This window comes from Hyperolius riggenbachi, chromosome 10, assembly GCF_040937935.1.
Source record: "Hyperolius riggenbachi isolate aHypRig1 chromosome 10, aHypRig1.pri, whole genome shotgun sequence".
Classification (NCBI taxonomy): domain Eukaryota; kingdom Metazoa; phylum Chordata; class Amphibia; order Anura; family Hyperoliidae; genus Hyperolius; species Hyperolius riggenbachi.
In genome coordinates, this window is record NC_090655.1 from 261124239 (window position 1) to 261134882 (window position 10644).

General features: G+C 46.6%; 2 protein-coding genes across 3 annotated transcripts in view; both read left to right on the top strand.

Moving 5' to 3' along the window:
* The window catches only part of LOC137535364 (zinc finger protein 665-like), a 68846-nt gene extending 60568 nt beyond the window's left edge, over nucleotides 1-8278 (top strand). For both annotated transcript variants that reach the window (XM_068257195.1, XM_068257196.1), the window contains one exon: nucleotides 6420-8278. In XM_068257195.1, coding sequence (XP_068113296.1) covers nucleotides 6420-8200 — 1781 coding nt within the window. In that variant the 3' untranslated portion in view covers nucleotides 8201-8278. The remainder of the gene's footprint in view (nucleotides 1-6419) is intronic.
* LOC137537138 (zinc finger protein 300-like) lies at nucleotides 8213-8711 on the top strand. Its single transcript, XM_068259268.1, has 2 exons — nucleotides 8213-8223; nucleotides 8270-8711. The coding sequence occupies exons 1-2, from the start codon at nucleotides 8213-8215 to the stop codon at nucleotides 8709-8711; spliced, it is 453 nt and encodes a 150-aa protein (XP_068115369.1).
* The last annotated feature ends 1933 nt before the right edge of the window (nucleotides 8712-10644 follow it).

Here is a 10644-nt window from a genome sequence, read left to right on the forward strand (position 1 = left end):
GCTGGTCTGCGCAGGTTCTCAGGCAAGTTGGTGACACGCCGTCTGGGCCGGCTTCTTTCCTGGCATTGAGTCTGCGGAGGTGACGGAGTACATCTGCTTCCTGGACCTCTATTTGCACTAGGTCAGACTTGACTTGCGGGGAGGGCTTTGTCGAGGGTGCCGGGTTAGCCAGCTGCTTGGGATGGCGTTCAAACCGACAGTAAAACTTAGAATAGAAAAGACTTATTAAGTTCCTCAGCCAGTGAGGTGCTGGGGGTCGCATGCTGGGGGGGTGGTTTGAAGTTCATAGCTGCTCTGAGGCCTTTCCACACCTTGCGTGTGTTGTTTGACTGGAGGAAATGGCCCAGCTTGTCAGAGTAGGCCCTCATCGCAACACGCAATTCACGATTCAGAGCGTCCCTTGCATCCCTGAACTCGTCTGGGGTTCCGTGCTTGTGCACCTCCTCCTTGACTTTCCGGAGGTGGCGCAGCTTGCTGTTGAACCACGGCTTGCTATTTGGGAAGATCTTGAAGTTCTTTGTCGGAAAAGCACATCCCCTCGCAAAAACTGATGTAGGAGGTGATGTTCTCTGCCCATTCCTCCAGGGAGGGTGCCTCTAGGGCCGCCCAGTCAGTGCAATTGAAGCAGGCCTGTAGCTCCATCTTAGCCTCGGCTGTCCACCTTTTTACGATCTTTACGGCGGGCTTTGTAGTTTCCAGGTGCCTTCTGTAGGTGGGGATCAGGTGGATTAGGTTGTGGTCTGAGTTCCCCAGTGCAGCACCTTGGGCGGCCTTGTACGCATTCTTAAGGGTCGTGTAACAATGGTCCAGGGTGTTGCGGTTCCTGGTGGGGCAGGATATGTGTTGCTTGAAGCCGGGCATCTCCTGACACAGGTTTGCACTATTAAAGTCTCCCAGGATGATGAAGAGGGCCTCTGGGAAGGCAGTTTCCCACTTGATGATGCTGTCGCTGAGTGCACGCAGGGCATTCTTTGTGTTTGCGTCGGGGGATATAGACCCCAAAGAATGGTCTTTGTGGTCAGGTGGTGTTAACGTAGAAGCATATGCCTCCGCCTTTTCTCTTCCCAGACAGTGCTTGTAGCAAAAAGGAAAACGAGGCACTGTGATTGCAAAAGTGAAGTACCTTTAATCCACGGTTGGAAGACACATCAGGGTGAACAGTGGGGGTGAGGGAGGCCTGACAGCTGTTTCGCTTAAAAACAAAGCTTCTTTCCCTTGGCCTCTGAGGAAGCTTTGTTTTTAAGTGAAACAGCTGTCAGGCCTTCCTCACCCCCACTGTTCACTCTGATGTGTCTTCCAACCGTGGATTAAAGGTACTTCACTTTTGCAATCACAGTGCCTCATTTTCCTTTTTGCTACAAATACAGTGCTTGTTTCTGAGTTGCACGTGTATGCATTGAGTACGGAATCCGGTACATCAGACCCATGCCTTCTTGTTGACATCTAGTGCCAGTTTTTTCTCTCATCTATTGTGCCAGACAATGCTTGGTCGCGGTCTGCGCGGAGGAGCTCATAGCCTGGCACCCCAATGGAGTTGTCAGGAATACCGTCATTCAGCCAAGTCGCGGTAAAGCAGAGAACCGGGGTGCAGCTGCCTAACGTGGGCTTACTGCCAAGTAGTAGGAGCAGTTCGTCGACCTTGTTAGGGAGTGAGCAGACGTTCCCCAGCAGGATGGCAGGGATGGGAGAGCGTAGGCCCTTCCTCTTGAGTCTCACCTGGGCTCCCGCCCTTCTCCCTCTATGGCGGCGTTTACTTTGGGAGTATCCGGTGTCCCTGACCAGGTGGGTGATATGGGCGCTGACTGCCTTCCACAGGGGGGAGTCTTTAGGGGGGTCCCTGTCGAGGGGGGTTATCCTTGGCGAGGGGGTCCCATGTTAGGAGTACCTCTCTGGACAGGGTGGCTCTGTGCGGCATATCTCGAGGGGGGGGGGGTGGACTATGTGATATGGCATGGAGAGCATGCCCTCGAGAGACAGCGCAGGGTGCAGCAAGCAAGCAGTATTTTATCCCAATAGACAGCGCAGGGTGCAGCAAGCAAGCAGTAGTTCAGCCCAATACAGCAAACGCAGGGGGGCTCAAATTAGTAGTCAGAGATGCACAGTTCAGTATCAATACAGCACAGGGATGCACCCTAGAACCCAGTTCAACCCCAGTCCACAACAGTTCAACCCCAGTATCAACAACAGATCACCAATTCACCCCAGTACCCCAGATCAGCAGGGAGATATACAAGGTAGTAGTTAGCAGTTAGCTGTCACCCTGTGGTCGCAGCGTCCTTCGTTCATGGGCCAGCAGCAATGGTGGAGGCTGGGTCCTAGATGCTGTGGTGAGGCTTGCGATGTGGAGGCCTAGAATGCTGTGGTGAGGCTTGCGATGTGGAGACCTGGAATCGTGCGACCGTGCCAGCGAGGCTAGGGGCCCTGGGATGAAGGAGCGGTGGTGGGAAGGCCCAGATGGAGCGGTGGAGGCCGACAGAAGGACCGAGAGGAGAGAGTGGTGGAGGCTAGGAGGATCGGCCTCAATCCAGTAAACACGTGGGGAAGTACAGCGTGCAGCATTAGGGGCCTGTGGCCTAGGGAACCACGTGACGATCGCCGGCAGCAGAGTAGGTGGAGTGCCCCAGCAGAGTTGTGGAATGTCCAGCCGCAGAGAGGAGATGGGACCATCCGGTGGGAGGGAGATGTAGAACTGTGCTGTGCTAGTGTGGAGGCAGCAGGCCCCACGTGCTGGTGGAGAGGTGGTTGCTCCAAGCCTCTCGTGCTGATGGAACAGGAGTTCAGGTCCGCGGTGCCCAGAGCCACGTGGGTGTTGGGTCCGTGTTTGCCAAGCAGTCCTTGATGGGCTGGCACTGGGAGGCTGAATCCTCGCCCCGGAACAGGAGAGAAGCCGGTGAAGGGCGCCCGGAGTAGGAGAGAAGCCGGTGGAGGTGCCGACGCTGATGGGCTGCTGGAGGAACTCGGAGCGGAAGCCGGTGGAGGCGCCGAGGCTGATGGGCTGCTGGAGGAACCGGAGCGGAAGCCAGTGGAGGCAGCGAAGCTGATGGGCTGCTGGAGGAACCCGAAGCGGACCAGCGTCTGCCGGGATCCTGTGAGTCCTCGTCGGCGGATACTGTGAGCGGAGACAGAGCAGCAGCGGCGGTCTGGACAGAGGCAGAGGGCCGGTGCGGGTGGCGAAGTGGGTCCGCGCTGGATCGGGATACGCCAGGTGAGTGGCTTGGCTGGTGTGAGAGCCTCTAATATATCGTGAGCAGCTGCTAACTAAACTAAAACTAAAGACTAAACTGCTACTAAAAATACATAAAAAACTACAAAAAGCCAGGAGCCATGTGACCGAGGCGACCCGCATGGGCACCATCTTGGTCTTGGTCATAGGTGCAACATTAAGGTCGCACTTAGACTTGGACGCACACTGATGACGCGACCAGAAGGTCGCATCCCCTCTCGGCGGGAAATTACCAACCCGCCCCGCTCCCGGATTGGCCAGGAGGCGTGACGACACCACTATTTAAACAGTGGTATGGGGACATCTCGGCACTGAGGCGCCAGGTGTTACCCGGATCAAATGCTGGTAAGGTATTGATTTTTTCTTATGCTGCACTCTTTCCATAGCTCAATTCTACCAAAACTACCCTTATGTTTTTTATCAATACTTTGAAACAATACCTCAGCCTCCTTACCTCCTTTGGTTCCACTATATTAACACCACTGTCTTCCTCGTCCCCAGTAGGTCCCTCGGCCACTACACCCCCCCAGCAATACACCCCCCCATCCCCTAATTTACCCCCACAAACAAGCACCTAGACCACCACTATTACTGCATAGTAATACATAACAATAAAGAATGCACGGTCATTACTTATTTTATGTATTTGGTTCTAATACACACCAATCTTTGCCTCTGTCTCCAGTTGTGTGCTCCAATAATCTATTGCCTGAGGAAGCAGGTCTAAGCCTGTGAAATGTGTTGCAACCCCCCTGGAGTATACCAAATAAATATATTTTCTGGAATAGACAGTTTCTTGTGACTGCTTGCAGGAGGTAAGTCCACCACTGCCTCCTAAGCATTTTAAACTTTTTAACATCCGATTTTATCCTTTTGGCGCCTCTATTCTTCTTTATGTTATAATTTATATCCACCCTTGGTGGAGGGGGATGTGAGGATATGGCGTGAGGATATGGATGATATATGTGGTGATGACGATATGTACAGTAATACACAGGACATGGCGACTATTTATCATATTGTCATGATATTCGAGGTAACTGCCATCTTGTTTGTCTGCTATGTCTCATGTGTATTCTGCTTTGAAGCGATTGTCATCTGGCTGTACTACATTTGCATCTAAAGCGGACTTCAGTGAATAGAGCTGGGGTGTTAGCCTCCAGCAAGGACATGGTCAATCAGACAATGGCAGACGTGAAGGGTTTCGTCTGGAGTTGAAGCTTTGAAGTCATTGACAACTGAAACATTTACACTTCTGTTGATGAAGGCTGTTAAAGCATTGTGAAGAACTCTAGACTAGCCAGGAAGAGCCTCCTCACCAAACGTTTGACATGTGTGTTAAACACTATTTCATTGTGAGGAAATTAAATTATTGGTGGAGGTGCAAACTATATCCTGTAAATTACATCTATTGGGAGATGGGAAATCTCTGCAATTAGGGACTGTCTACCTAGCCCCTAATTAGGAGATGGCTAATCAGGCCTATAGCAGCCGTATCCTTACCTTTGATCGGCTATGAAATACTGTCAACAATATGTTTGTCACCTGTAACTTGGACTAGGGAAGTCTTTTCATGTATGTGCTAAAATACATTTTTACCTGTGGAAATTAGAGATGGGGAGAGGGGAATTGTCTGGAAAGTTGATTAAAACTAGTTCCTCCCCTTCCCAACGAAATTGCAGCCTCAAGGCAGATATTCCAGCATAAAAGGCAGTGGGCAGATTCCTAAAATCAGTCCCCTCCTGACGGTAGCTGCAGCTGGACTCCCGGCCCAAGCTAAGTGGGCTCCTGGTCCAACCAGAACTGTGTCCGTCCACAAAAGTCCAAGGTTCTTCTATCTGGATCCCTGTTATTTTGGTAAGCAAATCGCTTTGTGTGTACCTTGTAACTTTTACTTTGGAACTTTTTTACTTTGTTTTTTGTACATCTTTTTTATATATTAATTTCTGCATTGTTCCATGTTTTTTTCTGGAATATTAAATTGTTATTTAATAAGATTGACTTCTGTTGTACTAAACTAACACTCATAGCCTAGAAGAGACTGAAGTTCATGCCTGATTGTATGATTGAGCGACACTACCGAAAGAGATTGTAATTGCATTGTGTGTATGGGGCACTTCTGCGCTCGACAGCCGAGTGGGAAGTCTAACAGTATAGTTCGGAACGACTGTTAGTGGTTTTGCTTCACTACAGTGTAAGATTGCAATTGTGTGTGTGCGTGCGTGGCGTTCCCGTATTCGGCCTAAACGCAAAGCTGACCCGAATACGAAAACGCGGATTGCATGAGCACTCAACCACAGAGTGGACGTTTCTAGCAACAGCTAGTGGTGGCAGTAAGGAGCATTTGAGGGGTCCCAGCCTTGTCTGTAGCTTGAATAAGGCTGTTCCCCGCTTGATCTGGTCAAACCCACAGTCAGGAACTGTATATGCAGGCAAGCCGCGGGCCGGTTCCTGACAGGGGATGCCCCTTTTTTTCTCCTGTCTACAGAGAGCGACTCCTTAATCCTGAGTAAGGACAGGATAATCTCCTCACCTGCTTATACAGTGGTTGCCTGGGTAACCCGGGTTTGTGAGTATAACCTTGTACTCTTTTCTATAAACCCATTTTGGCAATACCTACTACACTATATTGGGCTCTTGGTTTCTCTCTTTTTTATATATTGATAACTAGTGATGTTCAGTGATGTGCCAATAACTCAGAGAAGGTGCAAATTGTATGCCAATTTAATGCAAATGTGCAATGAAGATAAGCGAATTGGTTGGCACCTGATGCTACTTTGCAGCCTATGGGGGGGGGGGGGTGTCAGGTGACTTACTGTGCCTCCAGGCAACCAGATATCAATCGTAGAACCAATCAGAAGGAAAAGTCCGGGCACCAGATAAGCTACACATCACCACTTTATTTCTTCCCCCATCCAAACGTACTGATAAACAAAAAACACAGCGTTTCACGAGACGAGCTCGCTTCCTCAGAGACCAGGTGATCTGCAGCTTATCTGGTGTCCAGACTTTTCCTTATGATTGGTTCTACAATTGCTATATGCAAATGTGCAGCTGCTGCACTTGGTTCATTTCTAATCTGCATAAACTTTGCATCAACTTGGAATTCTCAGCAGCTCACTGACCATCCTTAATGATAATTCTTCCTCCCCTCAGAATTCTCTAACAGGAAGTGATGATGTTTCTCTATTTCCAGGGCAGAGTCCGAGCATCAGGAACCTCTCAGAGACTCATCTCTCTGTATCCACAGACTGTACAACGGATGATGATGTCACTGGACAAGAGTCTCCTGCAGATATCCTGGTGACTCCAAATATTCCCCCAGACTCCCCTCACCTGTCTAACCCTGAGGGGCCTCACACCCAGCACAGCTCTCCCCCTGCTGGAGGATCTCATTCTTGTTCCACATGTGGGAAATGTTTTGTTCGGAAATCAAATGTCACACGTGACAGATCTCACACTGGTGAGAAGCCCTATTCATGTTCTGAGTGTGGTAAATGTTTTGTTCAAAAATCACGTCTTGTTATTCATGAGAGATCCCACATTGGTGAGAAGCCCTATTCATGTGCTGAGTGTGGAAAACGTTTTGGGTATAAATCAAGTCTTGTCATACATGAGAGATCTCACATGGATGTGAAGCCCTATTCATGTGCTGAGTGTGGAAAACGTTTTGGGTATAAATCAAGTCTTGTCATACATGAGAGATCTCACATGGATGTGAAGCCCTATTCATGTGCTGAGTGTGGGAAAAGTTTTGGGCAGAAAGCACAACTTGTCAAACATAAGAGATCCCACACTGGTGAGAAGCCCTATTCATGTGCAGAGTGTGGAAAACGTTTTGGATATAAATCAAATCTTGTCATACATGAGAGATCTCACACTGGTGAGAACCCCTATTCATGTGCTGAGTGTGGGAAATGTTTTGGGCAGAAAGCACAACTTGTCAATCATGAGAGATCTCACACTGGTGAGAAGCCCTATTCATGTAATGAGTGTGGGAAATGTTTTGGGCAGAAAGCACAACTTGTCAGTCATGAGAGATCTCACACTGGTGAGAAGCCCTATTCATGTGATGAGTGTGGGAAATGTTTTGGGCAGAAAGCAAACCTCTTAATACATATGAGATCTCACACTGGTGAGAAGCCATATGCATGTGCAGAGTGCGGGAAATGTTTTGGGCAGAAAGTACAACTTGTCAGTCATGAGAGATCTCACACTGGTGAGAAGCCCTATTCATGTGCAGAGTGTGGGAAATGTTTTTTATCTAAAGCAGGCCTTATATATCATGAGAGATCTCACACTGGTGAGAAACCCTATTCATGTAATGAGTGTGGGAAATGTTTTGGGCATAAATCACGACTTGACAAACATAATAGATCTCACACTGGAGAGAAGCCCTATTCATGTGCTGTGTGTGGTAAACGTTTTGGGTATAAATCAAGTCTTGTCATACATGAGAGATCTCACATGGATGTGAAGCCCTATTCATGTAATGAGTGTGGGAAATGTTTTGGGCAGAAAGCAAACCTCTTAACACATGAGAGATCTCACACTGGTGAGAAGCCCTATTCATGTAATGAGTGTGGGAAATGTTTTGGGCAGAAAGCAAACCTCTTAACACATGAGAGTTCTCACACTGGTGAGAAACCCTATTCATGTAATGAGTGTGGGAAATGTTTCGGACAGAAATACAAACTTGTCAGTCATGAGAGATCTCACACTGGTGAGAAACCCTATTCATGTAATGAGTGTGGGAAATGTTTTGGGCAGAAAGCACGGCTCTTAGCACATGAGAGATCTCACACCGGTGAAAAGCCCTATTCATGTGCAGAGTGTGGGAAATGTTTTGTGAGTAAATCAAATCTTGTCAGACATGAGAGAACTCACACAGGTGAGAGGCCCTATACATGTGCAGTGTGTGGGAAATGTTTTTCTCAGAAATTATACCTTGTCAGACACGAGAGATCTCACTGGTGAAAAGCCCTATTCATGTGCAGAGTGTGGGAAACGGTTTCCTCAGAAATCATACCGTGTCATACATGAGAGATTTCACACTGGTGAAAAGCGCTATTCATGTGATGCATGTGGGAAATGTTTTACACAAAAATCATATCTTGTTGATTATCAGAGAACTCACACTGGTGAGAAGCCATTCTCATGTGCTCAGTGTGGAAACCGGTTTGCGCAAAAATCACATTGTGTCACTCGTAAGAGATCACACACTGGTGAGAAGCCCTATTCATGTGCTGAGTGTGGGAAATGTTTTGCACATAAATCACATTGTGTCAGTGATGAGAGAATTCACACTGGTGAGAAGCCCTATTCATGTGCTAAATGTGGAAAACTGTTTGCACACAAGCGACATTGTGCCAGTCAAGAGAGAATTCACACTGGTGAGAGGCCCTATTCATGTGCTAAATGTGGGAAATTGTTTACAGATAAATCACATCTTGTTCGTCATGAGAGATCTCACACTAGTGGTCAGTAAGGGTCAGGGAAACATAGCTTCGCCTTCAGTGAACCTGGACTGGCCGCAGCACACTGCTCTCCATCTCCCCAGCATAGCCAGAAATCATAGAGTGGGAAACGTTTTCTACTGAAGTCTAACCTTGTCAGACATGAGAGATCTCACACTGGTGAGAAGCCCTATTTATGTGCTGAGTATGGGAAATGATTTCTTCAGAAATAAAATCACCTCAGTCATCAAATATTTCATACTGTTGAAAAGCCCTGTTCATGTGCTGAGTATGGGAAATGTTTGGTGAACAAATCACATCTTGTCAGACATGAGAGCTCTCACACAGATGAGAAGCCATATTCATGTGCTGAGTATGGGAAATGTTTTATAGGGAAATCATGCCTTGTCAGACATGAGAGATCTCACTCTGGTGAGAAGCCCTGTTCATGTGCAGAGTGTGGGAAATGTTTTCCTCAGAAATCATACCTTGTCGGACATGAGAGATTTCACTCTGGCGAATAGCCCTATTCATGTGCTTAGTGTGAGAAAGGTTTTCAGCTTTAGTCACTGCTTATCAGATTATCAGGTGCTTATGTTGCGTGTGGGAAAAGTCTTTGCTATAAGTGCTCTGATACATTTGGTTTACTTTATTTCTCTCATCGTCCTCCAGGATGAGTAGCTCCTGAGAGAAGACTGGTCCCACCCCTAAAGAAACAAACAATTTGTTCAACCTTTTTATCCACCACTACAGTACATCTACGTCTTCTGTGACTTCATCTAAGCCACATGTAGATATATACGTCTTGTAGCTGAAGCACAGCTGTGCAGGATTGGGCATTGCTCCTGTGCAAAACCTCCTGCACTATCTGCTGCAGCACTAATTGGTTAAAGGGAATGTATGTTCCCTGAACCAATAAGATTGATTTTTACTAATTAAAATTATTTTCATTTTCTCAGTTCATAGTGAAAAATACGATTATTAGTATTTTTTTACAATCAAAAATCTTCACCATAAATTGTGACAGGAACATAATCTCAGTTTTATGATAAACGGGAGAGATAGCCAAACAACAAATTTGTGTTTTTTATCTACAATAGCACTTTTTATTTTTAAACTGGAATTGGTAAAACTGAGAAATAATGTGTTTTCTTTATTTTTTTTCCTCTATTTTATATTAAAATGCACACAAAACTAAATTGTTAGAGGGAAAAAATGCCATACAATGAAAGTCTAGTTAGTCTTGAAAAAAAACTATATATACTTCTTTTAGGTGTGATAAGTAGGGATAATGTTGTTTCTGATTAACCACTTAAGGACCGCAGTCTTTTCACCCCTTAAGGGTGTGGTGGTGGCTGGATAGTGTAATGGTTAAGGGCTCTGCCTCTGACACGGGAGACCAGGGTTCGAATCTCGGCTCTGCCTGTTCAGTAAGCCAGCACTTGTTCAGCAGGAGACCTTAGACAAGTCTGCCTATAGAGCGTGTCCTAGTGGCTGAAGCTCTGGCGCTTTGAGTCCGCCAGGAGAAAAGTGCTATATACAGTAAGTGTTTGTCTTCTTTTGACTTTTAAGGACCAGGGCCTTTTTTTCCATTCAGACCCCTGCAGCTTTAACGGTTTATTGCTCGGTCATACAACCTACCATATAAATGAATTTTACCTCCTTTTCTTGTGACTAATACAGCTTTCTTTTGGTGCTATTTGATTGCTGCTGCGATTTTTAGTTTTTATTATATTCATCAAAAAAGACATGAATTTTGTAAAAAAAACTTTCTGTGATAAAATTTGTAAATGAGATTTTTTTTATTTTTTTACACACAATTGTCCATTTACAAAGATATTTCTCTCACCCAGCATGGGTATGTGTAAAAATACACCCCAAAACACATTATACTACTTCTCCTGAGTACGGCGATACCACATGTGTGACACTTTTTTGCAGCCTAGGTGCGCTAAGGGGCCCAAC